This window comes from Gymnoscopelus braueri, assembly GCF_963280865.1.
Source record: "Gymnoscopelus braueri genome assembly, chromosome: 3".
In the NCBI taxonomy this organism is placed as follows: Eukaryota; Metazoa; Chordata; class Actinopteri; order Myctophiformes; family Myctophidae; genus Gymnoscopelus; species Gymnoscopelus braueri.
Genome location: NC_137612.1, coordinates 3,243,325 through 3,264,835, shown reverse-complemented (window position 1 = coordinate 3,264,835; position 21,511 = coordinate 3,243,325). Strand labels below are relative to the sequence as shown.

Below are 21,511 nucleotides of genomic sequence, written 5' to 3'. Positions count from 1 at the left end.
GTTTCTATGATGAAAGAGTAAGTTAAAATGTGAATATCTTTCCGTGGTTTTGTCTGCTCCGCGGACGCTATTGTTAAATTAGTTTCGGTTTGTTTCGAGGGGGGAAGGATCGACGGACACGTGAATCCCGCCCACTACATTTGATTGGGTAAAGCGCGGCCTGCTTCCTGATCTGAAGGCACGCCCATGCGCACATGTTATGACGAACCTCCCCGACAGATTCCAACGCAGTGCAGAAGCTGTTCTTGAGAGATTACACCCTTCCAGACAGAGGCAGCGTTACCATCTGAGAATTGTTGTTGCAGTTTCTCAGAGTAGCGATGACTTGCCTTCTTAACAGACTGCCTCAAACTTGTACCTGGCGTCTCTAAACCTGTTCTTGTCTCCCCTCCGCCAGGCATCCTCCTTCTCCAACCTCAGCCTTCTGAGCTGGGCTGTGAACCAGGGTTTGTCATTATTGACACTGACCCTGGTCCGAGTCGGAACACACGCTTCCTCACAGTAGCTGACGAATGACGACACAGTGTCAGTGTACAACACATCCAAGTCATTACCAGCCTCAGCCCCCGCCCACTCCACATAACCCTCGTCACAGCCAGCCCTCTCTAACCAGGCGCTGGTTCTCTCTATAGCCTCGCTATTCGACGTTCTGTACGACTTCACTACAGGCGTTTGACACTTTTAGTCTCTGTCTGTAGGATGGGATCAGGTGGACAATGTCATGGTCAGATTTTCCCAGCGCAGCTCGGGAAACAGTAGGCGTTCCTGATGGTACAGTAGCAGTGGTCTAGCGTCCTCTCCCCTCGAGTGGGGCGTTTAACCTGCTGCCGATATTTGGGGAGAGCCCGGCTCAGATTTGCTTTGTTTAAAGTCCCCCAACACGATCACAGCACTGTCCGGAAATACACGTTCGGCATCCATTATATGCTCGGCTAACACGCTCTGTGCCTCTTCGACAACAGCGTCGGGTGGAATGTACACACAAGCAAGAATAAAAGAGCTGAACTCACGGGGTGAGTAAAACGGGCGACAGTTAATGTCGCCCGTTTTACGTGACACTGCACTGACACTGCACTGGCTTTGGTGATATTAGAGATTATGGATGATGATGATGATGCTGTTGTCCCCAGAGGTGGGGACTTGGACTCGAGACTCGACTTGAGTCCCGATTTTGATGACTTTAGACTTGTTTGATCAAATCAAAAATAGACTTGGACTTGACTTGGACTTGAATGCCAAAGACTTGTGACTTGACTTGTCTTGAGCCCTCTTAACTTGAGAGTCACTTAATACTTTACAGCAAGCCCAAATATTAAAATGTTTAAAAAGTGTCCCATCAACTATTAATTGTATTAGTCAAAGATACCTATAAGTTCACTGAGAGAGAGAGGGGGGGGGGTTAATAATAAATGAGTTTAATCTGTAATTCATCTCAAACCCCCATCTCAAAATATTTTGTTCCAGGGACCCCCAGAAGCAAAGATTTGAGTTAAAAATCTAAAAAAAATCTGCAAGCTCTTTGTTATAGCTATGAGCTTGTATATCTGCTATTTTGGAAAAGCCAAAGTATAAAATAATGGTTTAAGTGGTTAAAATGATTGTGATGCTATATTAACTCAAATGACACAGATGCTTTCCTGGTTTTAATGGGTTAATATGCTATTTTACAGATGAGTAGATGCAGGCCCAGCACAAGCAACACACAGTGGTGGAAAAAGTACTCAAATTCTTGACTTAAGTAAAAGTACCAATACTGCAATATAAAAATACTCTGTTAGAAGTAAAAGTCCAGAATTCAAAATTTACTTGAGTAAAAGTACAAAAGTATTGGCATCAAAATGTACTTAAAGTATCAAAAGTAAAAGTACAAACATATTTGAAAATAGCAGATCTACAAGCTCACAACGCGTCGCATCGCGACGCGTTGTGAGCTTGTAGATCTGCTATTTTCAAATAGCCTGGGTATAAAATATGGCTAAAGTGGTTAATGTATGTTTTATAATATAATAATTTATATCCGAAAAGTAACTAGTAACTAAAGTTTTCAAATAATTGTAGTGGAGTAAAAGTACAATATTTGCCTCTGAGATGTAGTGGAGTAGAAGTAAAAGTATTGGAAATTGGAAATACTCAAGTAAAGTACAAATACCTCAAAATTGTACTTAAGTACAGTACTTAAGTAAATGTACTTAGTTACTTTCCACCACTGGCAACACATCACAACAGCCTCCAATCTCCCAGTTCATAGACACTGGTGTACATCAGAACATCAGAACAGCTCCACTCATCCACAGCATAAAGCTAGCTCACCAATGCAATACTGTCCCATTTAGTTATTGACTGCAACTTGCCCTTGTTTATTGTGGAACAAAACAGTAAAATAGTTTGGTTAAAGCTGCAACTTGTAACTTCCTACTCTTCTACCCCGGATTTGAACGCGGTTTCCTGTGCAAGTGCTGACATTTTTACCATTGTGATAAAAAAGACTGCCTGCTTGCTCAGGGGATAAATTGAATTTGCGTCAGAGTGTCTAAGTTGAGACATGACCTTTCACATGATCTAAATGGGAGACAAACATACAACCACTCTGATTGTATAAGTTATATTAACATACTCTACTCTACCATACAGATTGGAAAGAATTACATTTTATTCATTAAAAAATAAGTTACAGAGTTCTGCTTTAAACCCTGTCCTGGAGGAAAAGTACAGTATCTACGTTCTGTTGGCCTGGAAGAACCCTTGTTTCAAAATAAATGCAAATTCTGAAAAATGTTCATGATTTATGTAAATCTTTAGCATTATGGCTTGTTTGGGACTCGAAATAAAAGGTTTAGGACTTGGACTTGACTTGGGACTTGCCTGTGTTGACTTGGACGTGACTCATGACTTGAGAGCAAAGACTTGAGACTCTACTTGAGGCACTTTCAGGGATTTCAGTAAAAAAAACAAAAACAAACATGTGGGCGTCATCATTGTTGCAGTTCCCAGGCGGTTTTCACCACCTACCACAAGGTGGCAGCAAATCCTTCATTAACTCCTGCTTCCCAAGAAGGACAGAACATTCATTTTAAACGTCCATGGACAGAACTCACGTCACGCTCACCCATAGCTCACCCATAGCACAGCGGTTCCCAAACGTTTTAGCTCGAGACGACGAGACCCCAAAGAGAAAATGTCTCCCCGGGACCTAAACTATAGCGAAATTCCTGAAATTCTTCTCCTGATTTTTTTTTTGAAATAATAGACATAGAAATAATTGTAAACGTAAAAGAAGAAAAAAATGAACTTGTGACCCAGTGTTTGGGAAACACTGCCTTAGCAGATACCATGCACAGTGCCAGGTCAGAGTATTATAGGGACAGAGGCGTAGAAAACAAACATTTCTACTTTTCCAAATTATATTTGTGGACAGGCTTGCAGGTTAAGAAGGGATGACACCATAAAAAAGGAGGAAAAACTGTCCTTTCTGCAACAATTCCATCCAGTTAAAACACCCATTAATGAAACACATGCTTACATAGCTGTAATCTAAGGCATTGTTTGACTTTGTTTTGAAAAGTGCTATATACATCTATAGCTATTGTTTGACTTTGACTTGACATTTTTAGTGATAACAAAAACATACAATACATACATTGTCACACCATTATCAAAAGGATAAAGGGGGGGGGGGGGCAATGCAAAACAATACAAGAACAAAAACAAAACAAAACAAAACAAAACAAAACAAACAAAACAATATAAATAGCTAAACAATTTTACAACTACAACTAACTAAGACACCAGGCTAGACCCTATACTGCCAATACTTTGTCAATGCAAATGCATGGATTCGCAAGAAAGATGCGCAAGACCATGAATCCACACATTTACATTGACAAAGCATTGGCAGTTTCCGCCCCATAGGTCAAATAAAAGTGAGGTGTGACCGTGCCCTTACCATTGAAAAGCAGAATCCTCCCTCATATGTAGAATTAAACTTCGGTGTGACCACACCCTTACCCAGAATATCTAATTTAAAAAAAAAATCAAAATGTATGCGACGCATTGTGAGCTTGTAGATCCGCTATTTTCAAATAGCCAAAGTATATATAGGGCTGAAGTGGTTAACACAATACACAGTAAAATCCTGTGTTATTTGATCTATTTGTGACTCTATCACACAGCCCCTCCATTTTATTACCCATTACTACTGAGGTCATTAGCAGCAAGAGGGATTGCACGCTTCTTAACCTATTGATCAATGTAACTACTACCATTTAATCCTGTGCTAAAGGAGTGAACATCTGCCTAAGACAGCGGCCTGTTGAAGAGAAGGGCGGGAGGGAGCACTTTAACAGAAAAAACTTTGCTCTGGCCTCTGTATCACATGCCCATTTAACGCAAACACAGGACGCCAGTTGCCATTTAGACAGTGGTGGAAAAAGTACTCAAATTCTTTACTTAAGTAAAAGTACCAATACTGCAATATAAAAATACTCTGTTACAAGTAAAAGTCTAGAATTCAAAATTTACTTGAGTAAAAGTACAAAAGTATTGGCATCAAAATGTACTTCGAGTACAAAAGTAAAAGTACTAAATATTTGAAAATAGCCGATCTACAAGCTCACAACGCGTCGCAATGCGACGCGTTGTGAGCTTGTAGATCTGCTATTTTCAAATAGCCTAGGTATAAAATAGGGTTAAAGTGGTTAATGTATGTTTCATTATCATAGTTTATATCTGAAAAGTAACTAGTAACTAAAGTTTTCAAATAATTGTAGTAGAGTAAAAAGTACAATATTTGCCTCTGAGATGTAGTGGAGTAGAAGTAAAAGTACTGAAAATTGGAAATACTCAAGTAAAGTACAAATACCTCAAAATTGTACTTAAGTACAGTACTTAAGTAAATGTAGTTGTTACTTTCCACCACTGCATTTAGAGCACTCCCATATGGTGCACACCCCTTATCTCTGGATAACATCATGACTCCAGATGAACCACAGAAATACATCAGCACCTAAAGATAGTCTAAAAGTGAGACCCACGCCAGGCTAATAACTGGAGGGATCCTCTCAGCCCAGTTCGGCTTTGACTTTTACAGGGGCCAGTTTCAAATGGCATTCCACATTTTTGTGGCATAGCAGGAGAACAAATTCAAACTCTGTCAGTAAGAACAGGAAACTGAGGCTACAATTCGCACTGGCTCACCAAAATTGGACAATATAGAAGATTGGAAAAACGGTGCCTGTAATCTGATGCATCCTCTGTAAAAAAAAGAAAACAAAGAAAATTGGTTGTGTCGTGGTATTAACTGATTCAGCTATTGATCCACTTTTAATTGACAGAAAAAAACTCGTTCTTCTCGATCAATTATTGACTACAAAAGAGGACATGTTTTCATGGAAGCATGTGGGTTCATGACTCTTTTCCCAATACTAGTGAGAAAAAAAGACAATTATCCTTGACACTTGACATTAGACAGCGGACAGCTTGATAAGAGAATGACACTATAGACTAAACCAAGCCCCTTTATGGACTTCTGGTCAGTTCTCTGAGGACATTCAGTTATCAGGTTAACTACTTAAAGGAGCAGTTCACACCAAAAATTACTTATTTTCTTTCAATTACACACCCCATGAAGCCTTGAATTCATGTTTTTTTTTGTCGCATTCCTAAGCCAATACTTTTATGAGGGTGGCTGCCCAGTAGTAGACTCAATTGAGTCTCCTACTGGAGACTCCGCCGGTCCAATTCAGAGGAAAAAAAAATTTATTGACAGAAAATAAGATTTTTTTGGGGTGAACTACTCCTTTAAGCCAGTGGTTCTCAAACTTTTTTTTTATGTCAATCAATGACCCCCAAATTGATATGTATTTTGCCGCAGACCCCAATCTGAAAAGAATTTGGGTAACTAAATGCTGCTATGCATCCCATGTCTACAGTATATTGCATTATAATCTGCTTATAACACTGTATAACTAGAAAAAGTGCTTCTCGGAGCACAGGTCTCCCCAGGTCAGGTAGGTTATTGTGGGCCAGCAATGTTCGGAATTAGCCAATCAGGATGGAATATGAAAAATCGGACATATCCGTCTTGATCACTTGACTATAGAGATGTGTACCGATTTGTGTGATGTTTGGACACAATTTGTAGGAGTAATATTACAAATAATAATTTAAAAAAAATCTGCGTTCTGGTGGCGCTATAATAGGGCAATGTTAAAAGGCTGGCATTTGTTCCTCAACGTAATGCAAAGTTTAGATGTCAAGCTTGGCCCGGGCACCTATAGGCTGCAATGCCTATAGGTGCCCTGTTCGAATCCCGATCACGACAACCTTTGATGCGTATCACTCCCCATCAGTACCGCGGGAAGTAGGGGTGCTGGGGGTGTGGGCGCCCCCCCTCCCCCCAGGTACTGCACCCCCTACCGCCCCCCCATCAACAAAAAAGAAATGATCCTCATGCGCGTTGCGTGCATGAGGTGTGCATACCGCACCCCTAACCTAAAAGGTCTTCCCACGGCTATGCTCCCCATCTCTCTCTCTCCCCAGTTCCTGTCAGACTACTGTATAATATCAATAAAGGCAGAAAAAGCCAAAACAATTTAAATAAATCATATGATGTCAATCTCAACCAATCAGGATAGAATATAAAAAATCAAACAGATCTGTCTTGATCACATGACTATAGAGATCATGTCTACCGATTTGCGTGAAATTTGGATAAAATCTGAAGGAGTAATATTGAAGAAATTGTTTTACAGAAGTCGGCGCTATAACAGGCGCTATAACAGGCCCATGTGAAAGTTTGTGGCAGAGGTTCTGCTCTGGCATCCAGGGAGTGTGTGTGCACAGTTTCGCTGCGATCAAGCCAACGGTGCCAGAGATTAGCTGTACACTGTCAGATGGACACACACACACACACACACACACACACACACACACACACACACACACACACACACACACACACACACACACACACACACACACACACACACACACACGGACGGACGGACGGACGGACGGACGGACGGACGGACGGACGGACGGACGGACGGACGGACGGACGGACAGGTTGCAAAACATAATGCAGTGTTTCTCAACCTGTGAATTGGGATCCGCAGGGGGTCCCCATATGATTGTGGGGGTCCCCAGATGACAGTAAAGCGACAATGTAAGGACTTTTAAGACCTTTTTAAACAAAAAAAATATGATAAATCAAATGAAAAAAGACCATTACTGCATCAAAAGTAATCAACAAACTCTACTATAAAAACTGGTCAAACATTGGCAAAATTGTCAAATAAATATATTTTCAGCAATATTTATCTGTGGAACCAAGTCAAACTAAATGTAATGCCTCAACTCCTATGATTCCAAGTGCTTGTCAGGGTGGGGGGTCCCCAGTTCAAATATGATTTTTTGGGGGGATCACAGCCTGAAAAGGTTGAGAACCACTGACTAATGTGCCCATTCAATAGGTGTTTTTACCCACGGTTTTACCAGTTTTACGTGTGTGGAGGAACCTCCTCCTTCCAAGGTGTACCACCCCACCCTTTCCTTTCAAAGGAATACCTTGTGTTGGTTTCAATGGGGCATTTTAGTATCACATGGTCTAACTCTAGAGTTTCACTGCAACTTTAGATAGCCTGCACCATTTGAATGAATGAATGAATAAATACATAAATATAGCTGTTTTTATCTGAAATAAATATGAGCGAAGTAGTAGTAGTAGTAGTAGTAGTAGTAGTAGTAGTAGTAGTAGTAGTAGTAGTAGTAGTAGTAGTAGTAGTAGTAGTAGTGGTGGTGGTAGTAATAGTAGTAACAAAATGTGCAAGTTGAAGTTGATTCATCCTAATCCTGTACATGCATGTGCAGTGAAATGTTGGGGTGGAAAGACGATTCACAAAAATCGAGACCAGTGGTTCTCAACCTTTTCAGGCCACGACCCCCCAAAATAATCATATGTGAACTGGGGACCCCCCACCCCACCTTGACAAACACTTGGAATTGTGGGCATTACATTTAGTTTATACAGATACAGATAAATATTGTGAAAATAGCCAAACTACAAGCTGACAACGCTTGTAGATCGGCTATTTTCACAATATTTGCCTCTTACTTATGTAATATTTGACAATTTGGTATTAAAAAGGTCTTAAAAGTCATTCGATTGTCACTTTAGAAATGTGCAGATACCTTGTATACACTTATACTGTATGTTAGTTTGTTTACTTTTGAGTATCAAAACAATGTTGAAAATTAAGCTAATCATCTGGGGACCCCCCCAAAAATCATTTGGGGACCCCCCCCTGGGGTCCCGACCCACAGGTTGAGAACCACTGATCTAGACCACTACAACGCAGTGAGAAACCTAATCCAGTATTTGCGTGCTTTGTCCATCATGAAACGTAATGCCATGGGGGTGTCAACGAGAGAAGAAAACCTGTTTGCTGTCCCTCAACTTCCGCAGACCAAACTCTGTTTTAACCTTTAACCACTTAAACCCCATACGTTGTTGATCGGAGTCCCTCAGGGCTCAGTACTAGTGACTTTTCTGTTTTCGCTCTACATCTACATGCGTTGTGAGCTTGTCGATCTGCTATTTTCTGCCAAGGTTTTCCCAGAATATGCTGGGGTTTAATTTGTACCGTTAAAGGCAGTGTAAAGTGATATTCTTTGGTTAAAAACATTCATTCATTCATTTGTTTATTTGGACAGGACAATGCATATTAATGAACGTCAAGACGTAAATACACCGGATTTAGCAAAGATGCTAGTTTTCATCCGCAGTCCTCACAAAGAAACAGACATACAAACAGAGGGATACATTTGCAGGAATACATAACATTACATTGGGAAACATTACATTGGGAGACAGTGAATTCATTGGGGACATTATAGACAGACAAACATTAAATACATTAAAGGAAAAAAAGGGGGAGGTAAGTTGTGGGGGGAGGAGGGAGGGGATGGGCAAAAAGCACTTCTCGATGCCATGCCTCATTGTGAGGCATTGTATGGAGCGAGTGAAAAAAAAACGCCCTGGGTTGGAAGGGGGGGATGGGGGAGGGGGGCGGGAGTGGGGATAGGGGCAAGGGGGCGAAGGCGTGTGTTGCAGGATATGTTACTGTGTGTCTGTGTGTGTGCAGACATGTGTGTGTGTGTGTGTGTGTGTGTGTAACTCTGTGACATGTCCTTGGGCTTTCACCCATTTCAGAGCAGTCTCTAGCTGATGGCAGAGCTTATCGCATGTTGTTGTTGTGCGATAGCAGCGAATTTGAGGCTGCGTGAGACGTCCTTGAATGGCTTCCAAAAAAACAAAAGGTTTTTAGTTAAAAAGTTAAAACTCTATTTTCTGATAGTAATCAATGTTAGAGTGATTGTTCATTAACAGGGGTCTCCCTGTCTCTGATACACAGGGAAAACAATTCAGGTGGGTTCCCAACTTCAGCCAATCAGGAGAGGGTATACCCCCATTTATCAGCTTAAATGTTATAGTCTTCCAATTTCAATTCTGTCTGCTCACTTCCTTATGTCATCACTTTCAATTTCATTTATTTATCCTGTGTCCTGTAAAGGTCACACACCGACGATTATGCGAATATACGCAAAATTCGGACTCGTTCCGAATAATTAAAAGACGCTTTTTCACTTCGCTTTTTCGCTCCATGGAAGCTTGCATTGACTTTATAAGGTTTTAAAAAAAAACGTATTATTCGCATGAAAAAAATACGCCCCTGGTGTGTAAGGAGCTTAAGAGTTCTCTCTCCTGATTGAATAAAATTGGTACGCCACCTGAAACGTATGTAATTTAAATGTGGGGATACTGTTGTGTTCTTGAACAAACACTCTAGTCTACAGAGCATATAGAATATAGAGCTATTTAACACTTACTTTAATTTTTATCAGTTACGTATTGAAACTTCCCAACTCTATATAACAATATTGGATGATCTAATGCCATTATGTTTTTCAGGCAACTTGTCTTTTACCTTTAACAACTAGAGCCCTCCCATGTTGTGTATAATAGAAGCCGTTAACCCCATAGTGGTTATCTCCTTTATCTCAGCTAACATGAAAATACACTGAGGCTCTGCAAGAGAGAGAGAGAGAGAGAGAGAGAGAGAGAGAGACACACACACACACACACACACACACACACACACACACACACACACACACACACACACACACACACACACACACACACACACACACACACACACACACACACACACACACACACACACAGAGAGACACACAGAGACAGACAGACAGACAGACAGACAGACAGACAGACAGACAGACAGACAGACAGACAGACAGACAGCGAGAAAGTGGGTGTGTGTGTTTGTGTTTGTGTGTGTGTGTCTTTCAGTGTGCTTTTGTCATTCTCTATTTTGGGTTCAAGTGAAGACTTGGGAGGCCTCTATAGCTGCACCTCACAGAGATAGTACCGGCCAGCCATCACAGTTTCACTCTTGTTTGCTTGGAGTATCTTGCACACCATTTCTGAAGAGGACTCTCCAGTTACATGAGGTAAAGTAAAGAAGCGTTTGTCCGTTTGAGATCTAATCAAGTAAATTATAAAGTAAAAACAGTTGCTTGCTTGTCTAAAGTAGGCAGAGTTGTTCTTTGTATTTATATTTTACAATCATGTTAGACAAGCAAATGTTAATGAGCACATGCAGGCTTTTGCAAGCTAGATTAGAATTTGCAAACTCCCTGTGCACCTGCAATGTTGAAAATTGAGCACATAAATGTAGAGAAAAGCCTGAGGATGCAAATCAGGACATGCAAAGATAGAATGTCATTAGCTAAAACATGTGTAGCTATCGGAGGGCAGAGTAAGAAGTAACACATTTTTAAAACACATCATGAGATTCATTTTCATAGAGGAAATAAAGCCCACTTGTCACAGCCACAATAGTCCTCATACTGCTATCAAATATGTTTTAATGTAGCTTAGATGTAGGTGGTTTGCCATTACATTTTAGAACAACCTTCACATCACATCATGACAATATGGCAAAGAAGGGCCTTAAAGGGTTGTTTCACTTTCAAAAAAACTTTTGGTCATTTTATCGTCTACTCAGGCCTTTGTGATCCCCCCAGACAGTTTTTAAGTTGCTCGATTCAGTATTTAGATATTTGATATTCATTTTATCAGACACGCCCCCTTCCTATACAAACCCATTGTAACTTCAAACTCCACTTTAACCATGTTAGATTAATAAAAAACACCCGTCCTTGGTTCTGGTGACTCATAGCGCCCCCCTAATACGCGAGGGGGCCGTGTTTTTTCAATTACTTTTTTCATTTATTAAAAAAATAATAATTGGAAAATGAAAAAAATTAAATACAATAAAAAAAAAAAAAAAAAAAAATGAAAGAATGTATCGGAAAAACACGGCCCCCTCACGTATTAGGAGGGCAGGGTGAGTCACCAGAACCAAGGACGTGTCTGATAAAATGAATATCAAATATCTAAATACTGAATCGAGCAACTTAAAAACTGTCTGGGGGGTTCACAAAGGCCTGAGTAGATGATTAAAACGACCAAAAGTTTTTTTGAAAGTGAAATAACCCTTTAAGGCTTATTATGTGGGCCACTTATTACTAGGAAAAACACTGGGGAGAGGGCTTCCAAACTGAACTGAACAAAAATGTTTATTAGTGCTATTAACATAGTGCACAGAGTTCAAACAGGCAGTTTGACCTCAGCAAACTAATCTAATAGCAATAATAAACATAATCCCAATTCAATATATTTTTTCTACTGATTACTCAAACACCAAAAGTATAGAATATTATGCATTATTTGCTGAGAGACAGTTGAGAAGGAAATTACTTCAAGACTAATCTCGTCTTCGACTCTCAAACTGCAGACAGTGATAGAACATTGAGGATACACAAGCCCTAAATATCTAGGTATTTCAGCATTGTGGGTTCAAATTTGAAAGCCGACATTGGTAAGAATTACGCAGAGAAGAATTATATTAGATTTTCATATATTTGATTTTATTACTGCATACTGTACCACTTTGTAACACTGCTCTAAAGAGATACCGACTAAATTCGTCGAGGTGATAATATCTGTCTAGGTCAGGAAAACCTTTAACCCTGCTTATGAAACTGGGTGGAGAGTGATGGTACAGTTGAGTGGAGGGTGAGCTTGGATCCAGTGGTGTAAAGTAACATTTACATTACAGTAACATAACTAAGTACATTTACTCAAGTACTGCACTTAAGTACAATTTTGAGGTACTTTTACTTTACTGGAGTACTTCTACTCCACTACATCTCAGAGGCAAATATTATACTTTTACTCCACTACAATTATTTGAAAACTTTAGTTTCTACTAGTTACTTTGCAGATTTGGATTATTATTACAAAACATACATTACCCACTTCAGCCCTATATAAAATACATTTCGGCCATTTGAAAATAGCCGATTTACAAGCTCACAATTCGTCGCGATGCGACCCATTGTGAGCTTGTAGATCTGCTATTTTCTAAAGATTTTTATACATTTGAAAACTTGTGAAATGGGACATTCTGCATAATGAGTACTTTTACTTTTGTACTGCAGAACGCTGGGCATGAAAAAAGATTGCAATGAATAAATAATTTATACATAACAGAAAAAAATATATAGCACATTTTGTAAATCCTGACCCAATCCTTCCCTCCAGCTATGGCTGACATGGAGAAGAGTGACTCACAGCAGGTGAGCATGAAGCTGATGAACCCTGGCAGTGGTGTGGGCCATCCTCAGCCCAAACCTCAGGAGAGAGACCAATGGGCCAACAAAACGGAATTCTACCTGGCAGTAGCTGGACACATCGTTGGTTTGGGAAATGTCTGGAGGTTTCCATATCTTTGCTACAAAAATGGAGGAGGTATATTATTATAATTGTCTCAATGCTATTACTATCCCCAGTTCCCCAGTTCAAATAAGATTATTTTTGGGGGTCCCCAGTTCAAATAAGATAATTTTTGGGGGTCCCCAGTTCAAATATGATTATTTTGGGGGGTCACGGCCTGAAAAGGTTGAGAACCACTGATCTGAACTAGTGATTCTCAACAGGTTTGATCCAGGACGCTCAGCACCAATGAAGTGATAAACCAGTGTACTAGATCAGATAGTGTTCACTTATCTAAGTTGCTCTTGGTTCACGACCTTTGAAGAACTTCTCACAACCTATTTTTGGGTCATCATGAGTCATGACTCACTGGTTGGTGTTCTAGATGATAATGTCCTGTCAGTGAGCCCCATTTTAACTAGCCTGGTAAACCAGACCATCAAATGAAATGTGATTTCCGCGACCGGTGTGGTTTAGCAGGCCTCATTTTAACCACTTAAGCCCTACACTTCTTTAGAAAGAATAGTGACTATAGTAAAAAAAATACTGTAGCTATTATTATTATTATTTTTAAATATATTTTTGAAAAGATGTAATGTTTACCGGCTATATGACATTTCCCAGGTGTTTTCTTCATACCTTACATTCTGTTCCTGTTCACCTGTGGCATCCCTCTGTTCTTCTTGGAGACATCACTGGGTCAGTACACCAGTCAGGGTGGAATAACATGCTGGAGGAAAATATGCCCACTCTTTGAAGGTAACATTTCAATCTATTCAGGGTTATAGACTAGCATGACTTCAGATGATACCAGAACAATATAGTAATTTTAATACATAATTGAATGTTAAAGTTATTTACAGACTATTAATGAAAGAGCTTTGTCCCTGCGGCAAGAAATGTATCGCAATTTCCTCTGGTTGACTGCCATTCACCCTGTTTAGCTATCACTATTACCTTTTAAACAGCTCAACCGTAAAATGTGTAGCCTATCAAAACATTTGTTGACATTGTGCTCTAGATCAAAGATCTTTCAGGAGTGTAAGCTGTAACCTACTGAGCAACTACTATATTTCCCGACGTATGGACGTATTTTCCGTCTACGCCAAATCTCTTCACCAAAAAACGTGTAATTGTGAGCTTGTAAATCTGCTGTTTTTGGCTAGTGTTACCCCAAGAATATGGATGCTGGGGTTCAAGTGGTTAAGAACCATTGCCTTTAGACAGACTGTTAGCTCTGGATCATGATGATAATTCACCCGATCCAAGCTGTGATGGTTTATTTCAGTTTGCATTTCCTTTAAAAGTGTTCGGTTTGGGTGTATTTAGTCATTATTTGGGTCCAGGTTTGGGAAGGACTGAGTCAAAATCAGTATATCACTAGGAGGCACATTCTAGCTGTCCTGTATAATTGACCACATTCAAATGACGGCCATAGTGTTGGAATGTCATACAAAACAAGGGGGGTGGGACAGGGTGGCGTTTCCCCACCCCTCTAGTATGACGTAACAGCAAAATGGCTGCAGTGTGAATATGGCCCATGTTGATATGATGTACGTATTTCTCAATAGGCTTGGGATATGGAAGCCAAGTGGTTGTTTTATACACAGGAGTGTATTACATCATCATACTGGCCTGGGCGTTCCTCTTCCTTTTTTTCTCATTCAGTGCCGAGCTGCCTTGGGCAAACTGCCGGAACAGTTGGAACACAGGTAGTCACAATTAATTCCCAAAAACTATGAACAATTAAACTTTTTGTTTTCTTTTTGTTGTCCATCACCAATTCTGCTTAACTTGATCAAAGCATATCCTTTTATTTTGTCATGTAAGACGGCTGTTTCGAGACTGGCAAGAATCAATCAACTAATGAGCACCTCCTTAGAAGTACAGCATCTTCACCCAGAACATCTTCAGTCATAGAATTTTGGGAGTAAGTTAAAATAATGAAAGTAAACTGTATACTTTTGAGGACGGTTCTTCCGTGCTTCAACTGTTTAGGTTGAAATCCTAAACATACTTCTATTGCAGGAGAAGAATACTGGGCTTGTCTGGTGGGATTGAAGAAATTGGCAGTGTTCGATGGGACTTAGCACTTTGTCTACTGCTTGCCTGGATAATCTGTTACTTTTGTGTCTGGAAAGGAGTGAAGTCTACAGGAAAGGTAAGGCAGAATCCTTGCATTGTTTATATTATTATTATTATTATTATTGCTGTTGTTGTTGTTGCTGTTGTTATTATTATTGTCTCCGCCAGGCCAAAAGGCATGGCAGAGACTATGTTTTGCACCCTGTCCGCACCGTTGGCCCGGTTACTGCCAAACTGTGCACACACACTCCCTGGATGCCAATTCAGGACCTCTGCCTCGAACTTTTCAGATTGGCCTGTTATAGCACCACCAGGAGGCAGATTTGCGCAAAACACATTTTTGGATATTACTCCTACCGATTTTGTCCAAACATCACACAAATCGGTACACAGTATCTCTATAGTCATGTGATCAACAGGGATCTGTCTGATTTCCCATATTCTATCCTGATAGCCTAAGATTGGCTTCCGAAGTTTGCAGGATTGGTTTGTTTTGAACAAAATGCCTCAAATCATGAACGCAGCATGCAATTTCTGTGAAATTTTGCACGCAGATTCCCACTAGGTTGAGGAAGAAATGCCACCCTTTTCACATTGGCCTGTTATAGCGCCACCAGCAGGTCTAATTTAGCAAAACACATTTTTCGAACAAAATGCCTCAAATCATGAATGCAGTGAAAAGCCTAAGAAGAAATGGCACCCTTTTCACATTGGCCTCTTATAGCGCCACCAAGAGGCCACAATAACCTACCTGACCTGGCGGAGACCTGTGCTACAACCTATATCATCTGATGTAAGCTTTTATTGTCACATAAATTGGCATACTAAGGGTACAGAACAATGGAAGTCTTGCTTTAAAATAGAAATAAATGATAATGATGATTTAAGCAATGAGCTCAAAATACAAAACAGTGAACCTAAATGTGACACAGACATTAAATGAGATTGTGGTTCTCTCAGGTGGTTTACTTCACTGCAACCTTCCCATACCTGATGTTGGTGGTGTTGCTTATCCGTGGGTGCACGTTGCCAGGAGCCAAAGAAGGGATCATGTTCTACCTGTACCCTGATCCATCCCGCCTCACTGATCCAGAGGTGGTACATACAGTTAAACAAAGATTTTAGAGTTAGTGTGGAAGTGTCCTTGAGCGAGACACTGAACCCCTAATTGCTCCAGATGAGCAGGTTGGTGCCTTGCATGGTTTCCTCCGCCATCGGTGTGTGAATGTGTGTGTGAATGGGTGAACGTAATGCACAATCTATGTAAAGCGATTTAGATAAAAGCGCATATAAATGCACCATTTACCATTTACCACCTATACCATTTTTACGAAACTAACTTCTTCCAACATTTTCAGGTATGGATGGATGCTGGTAGCCAGATATTCTACTCCTATGGAGTTTGCACAGGGGTTTTGACAGCTTTAGGTAGCTACAACAGATACAGCAACAACTGCTACAGGTATTCCCTTTTGGTGTTATTGACATGAAATAAATGATTGTCTAAATAATTCATATAACCTCTACTTTAGTGCAATGTACTTACCTTCCACTTGGTGGACCTTAACGTGGTGATTTACTGATTGTCTTATTTTTCAATTACAGAGACTGTGTTTACTTGTGCCTGCTAAACAGTTTAACTAGTTTCATCGCTGGGTTTGCCATATTCTCCGTTCTTGGCTTCATGGCATATGAGCAGGGTATGGATATCTCAATGGTTGCTGAATCAGGTAGGATTTGACACTAATACACTATATAAACATGACTAGCAAGCAAAAGGGATACAACTGTCATGGTGTAATGGCATAATCTAATCACCCTTTGCAGGACCTGGCCTGGCGTTCATTGCCTACCCTCGTGCAGTGGCTATGATGCCAGTTCCTCAGCTATGGGCAATCTTCTTTTTCGTCATGATCATCCTCCTAGGATTAGACAGTGAGGTAAAACTAGAAATCAAGTCGTTTGAAATTGAATGTAATACTTCCGGTCGCGTATTTTGATTGGACAAATTCATCCCATGAGTGCCGAATATACAGTAAAGCAGCACAGGATTTGTTTACTGTAATGTATTCTAGAGTAGCTTACATTACCTGTAATTTAACCATCTAGTGGGTGCTGAACATTTATACTGTATGTTGCCTAGTGACATGTTGATGGAGTTCTTAAGGAACTACAGCATTTGTTGGTGGAGTCAAGTAAATACAAAAAAATAATGAACCAAATCTTAAAATGTTGTCTCCCATTACATGATAAATACTTTGTAGTAGAAGAACTGTTGTATAAACACAATATCACACTTGAGGTTGTGCTGTTGTACTGAATATCGGCACGGCTCTGATTACCTTTGACCGAATCACAGCTAGCCATGCTGATACACAATACTAAAGTCATGGCCTCCTATGATATTGCTTTTGGTTCAGCAGCATGCACTCCAGTAATGTGACTGGATATATGTTCATCTGTCATGAAGTTGTCATGAAATTGATTTGTAAGCAAAACAACCTCTTTCATTATTACAGTTTGTACAGTTTGAGGCCTTGGTCACAGCGATCTCCGACATGTATCCATCCTTCTTTAAACCCAGCTATCGACGTAAACTTCTTCTTCTTGGTATCAGTGTAGCAAGTTTCCTTATTGGCCTTCTGATGGTGACCGAGGTAAGAACATCAGATGATTTATCATTTATCACAATTCACACAATGACCATTTTTCGGGTATACGTCATACCTGGGAGGAGGGTTTCACACCCCTGAATGTGACGTATAAGAAAACATGGCCGCCATGTGAATATACAGTTATGGTCAATCAGTATTTTGACCATCACATGCAGGGCAGTGTTACAGTTGATACAATGATAACGACAAAGCCCTAGGTTTTTATAAGGGACGTTACTGAAAATACTCTGTATTTCTCTCTCTCTCTACAGGGTGGACTTTATGTGTTTCAGCTGTTCGACTATTATGCCTGCAGTGGAATGACACTACTGGTTTTTGCCATTTTGCAGTCAGCCTGTGTGGGATGGGTATATGGTGAGAAGCAAGATGTTTTTTTGATATGAAATAATGTCAATTACACAACACTATGGCAAAAGTTAATGAGAATGTTAATACAATGAGTGCATGAGACTGACATTACATTCATTACTTCCTCAAGGTGGGGATCGTCACTATGATAATATAAAGGACATGATTGGCTATCGGCCATGGCCTTACATGAAATACTGTTGGAAGTACTTCACGCCAGCTATCTGCATAGTAAGCATTTTTTTATTCGTATTTAAGCTTGGTTACTCAATAAAACTTCACAATCAATGACGCAGATGAATGTATTACCCTTGTTAGAATAAATCCCCATGTAATTCATAAGAATCCCATTGTGTAATGGCAGCCATGAAATGTTACATTTTTGGGGGGAAATCTAATGGGGTTCCCTTTGGAGGATTATAGATAGAGAGATACTTAATAAATTCCCGTAGGAAATTCCAGGGTATCCCGGCCATAGCTCATACGGGCATACAGTAAGCTGGTTAAAAAAAACTGAGAGAAGACAAATACAAAAATATACTATGAATAAGCATAAAGCATTGAAAAGGTGTCACTGGGAATAATAATCCTTTGCTATTGCACATAGCCCATCTGTAACTATAACTAGTCCAGTGCATAGGCCTGGTTGCACAAGCTGGTGCACACAGACCCTTAAATAACAAAAAACTAGTAGTCCAGTTCATAAGCCTATAGTGGCTGGTCGTGGAGTTAAAGAGCCTAGTTGCTGGTGGGACAAAAGTGTTCCTAAAGGGATAGTTCACCCAAATAATTACTTATTTTCTATCAATTACACACCATATGAAGCCTTGAATTCATGGAGATTCTTTAGTTTTTTTTGCATTCCTAAGCCAATAATTTGATGACCAGTGGAAAGATGCTAATGTCTCCGGTAGGAGACACAAAGTTGACACTTTGTGTCTCCTACCGGAGCCGACGCCGGTCATCAAATTATTGGCTTATAGGAATGTGACAAAAACAAAATAATCTCCATGAATTCTCCATGGGGTGTGTAATCGATATAAAAAAAAAATATTACACTTTGAGGATTATGCAAGATTGGGCAAAGCACAGTATAGGGAATACCTAATTTACCTATATATGGTTTAAGTGTTTAAACTGTTAGTTGACCGGAGTCCCGGTCAACTAACAGCTAACTAAAAACTAACTTTGACCAGAATCCCCCAGGGGTCCTTCTATGTCCAACCGTCCCCCCAGAATAGGGACACTTGTTTTTTTACAACCAAGGTTTATGTTTTAGCTTGTAATTAAAGTAAATAAAAGATGAGTGTTACATTTTTTTCATTTACTGCTTTCTATAGTTTTAGCAATTTTTTACAGTGGGCGGGGCATTCGGGTAGGTGGCTAAATATGTATTTTTTTACACAATAACCCGGCAATTTCTTTAATATTATTTACAGTAACTCTTCTAGCCCCTAATAACTCACATCTGGCCATCAAAGACCATGGGACCTTTTTTATTGTGTAAAAAAAGACATATTTACTTTAGCCACCTGCCCGAATGCCCCCGCCCACTGTAAAAAAAAGATCGCAAAAATTGCTAAAACTATAGAAGGCAGTAAATGAAGAAATTTTAACACTCATCTTTTATTTACTTTAATTACAAGCTAAAACATAAACCTTGGTTGTAAAAAAAACAAAGTTGTCCTTTAAGTGAAATAGCAGAATGTATCAAATTAATCTAGCTTATATATTTTTTCCGTTGAATAAACCACAACATAGGCACGAACGCCCTTTTGCAATGTCCTTTGTCACCAGTATGTGATTTCATCTTTGCTTCTCGCTCTTCTTACTCTATGTCTGAATCCCTGTGTATCTTTTGTTATTTCTCCAGTGCATCTTTCTGTTTTCCATGGTCAAATACACCCCTCTGAAATTCAACAACGTGTATGAATACCCCTGGTGGGGCTATGCCATCGGTGGATTCTTTACTCTCTCTTCAACACTTATGGTTCCCCTTTGGATGGTGTACAGTATGAGTGTCACCCCAGGGACCCTGCGACAGGTACTCACTAAAAAAACAACGACAACATTTTATCTGTTTTGTAAAGCAACTTTGAGTATTTAGAAAAGCGCTATATACTCTAAATGGCATTATTATTATCATTATTATTATTATGTTCACAACTAGAAAATGACCATGGCAACACAGAGCAGAGATGAAGTGATGACCATTACAAACCCTTTTAAGGATCCATTGCCAATGAGAGAATACACCTGAATACTGACTTCTGTTAAGAATTAATGTGATAAAAAGTTTAGTTTTATTTCGTGGTCATTTGGTGCCATGACACACCTGCATTGGAGGCTCCCTTAACAGTATGAGGATGTTACACATACTGTGATGCTAATACAACAATGAAAATATAACTCCATTGCAAAAAATGTTGTTGACAATTTGACTAATTAAGCCCTACGGTATACTTTGTCTTATGACAAATTGTGAAAATAGCCGATCTACAAGCATGTAGATGTGCTACTTTCGCTATTTCCGAAATGTTTTTCAAGAAAGAAAATGTAAGTTTAATTATTATTTCAATAATTAATGCAGATGCTAATGGTAAAAAAAAACTTCTTACTCTCCTTTGACAGCGAGTAAAAGCACTGTGCACTCCAGCAAAGGACCTACCTAATCCATCAACAAACAAGGCACTCAATTCTGAGGCATTCCACACTTTCACAGAGATGTGCACGCTGCGCATGTGCGAAACTCCAGTAGGAAACGGAAGTCAGGGAACAACTGACAACAGATAAACTGAGACGGTATTTGAAAAGCAAGTCATTCTGTCATGGTACTGACTTAAGTCTCAAATGCAGGAGAATGCCTGTATGTGAACCTAGAACAAGTTACATATAGCCTACAGCAAGGGTTCTCAAACTTCTTTATACCATGACCCCATATTATGAGGGAAATCTTTTGGCGACCCCATCTCTTTTATCTTTCTTACCGTTTCTTGATAATAAATCAAGTATTTCTTTGGTTGCCAATGCGCGACCCCAACGGCACCTTCACACGACCCCACTTTGGGTCGCGACCTATATTTTGAGATTCACTGGCCTGCAGTATTTAATGGAGAAAATGTGTGTGCTTGCCAAATGGAAATTATACCGTATAAGATAATGTTTTAAATGAAATGTATAAAGCTCAAATAAGCTGGGTATTAAAAAAATGTAAGTGATAATTTACGATTTAGGCATTTAGCAGATGCTCTTATCAAGAGCGGCTCACAATAAGGAAGGTAAATAGTCACGTACATAGGAGGCAGAGAGAGCAGTGTAGTGCCTCAAGAAACCCAGCATCTGTCCAAACAATATGCTATCTAAATCGCTATCTAAATTGATACTGCAGGATACCAGGTACACAAGGAACCTGGTGTCTGCCTAAAGAACGTGCATCTAAAATGCATTCTTAACATTTGTGGTCAAGAAAAACAGACTCTAGAAACAAAACGTGAGAACGAATGACCAAGTTATGCCTGATAGAGGCCATATCTTGGTCGTTCGT

At 39.8% G+C, this 21,511-nt stretch overlaps 1 protein-coding gene across 1 annotated transcript in view; it reads left to right on the top strand.

Annotated features, from left to right (window-relative positions):
• LOC308082965 (sodium- and chloride-dependent GABA transporter 2-like) overlaps positions 1 to 20,760 on the top strand; it is a gene marked incomplete at both ends in the record, with an annotated part of 21,295 nt that extends 535 nt beyond the window's left edge. The window contains 15 exons of the mRNA XM_080425044.1: positions 398 to 446; positions 12,689 to 12,895; positions 13,484 to 13,618; positions 14,431 to 14,571; positions 14,690 to 14,789; positions 14,888 to 15,020; positions 15,905 to 16,039; positions 16,303 to 16,406; positions 16,550 to 16,674; positions 16,772 to 16,884; positions 17,464 to 17,601; positions 17,871 to 17,973; positions 18,098 to 18,198; positions 19,841 to 20,011; positions 20,599 to 20,760. Coding sequence (XP_080281170.1) covers positions 398 to 446; positions 12,689 to 12,895; positions 13,484 to 13,618; positions 14,431 to 14,571; positions 14,690 to 14,789; positions 14,888 to 15,020; positions 15,905 to 16,039; positions 16,303 to 16,406; positions 16,550 to 16,674; positions 16,772 to 16,884; positions 17,464 to 17,601; positions 17,871 to 17,973; positions 18,098 to 18,198; positions 19,841 to 20,011; positions 20,599 to 20,760 — 1,917 coding nt within the window. The remainder of the gene's footprint in view (positions 1 to 397; positions 447 to 12,688; positions 12,896 to 13,483; positions 13,619 to 14,430; positions 14,572 to 14,689; positions 14,790 to 14,887; positions 15,021 to 15,904; positions 16,040 to 16,302; positions 16,407 to 16,549; positions 16,675 to 16,771; positions 16,885 to 17,463; positions 17,602 to 17,870; positions 17,974 to 18,097; positions 18,199 to 19,840; positions 20,012 to 20,598) is intronic.
• Between the last annotated feature and the right edge of the window lie 751 nt (positions 20,761 to 21,511).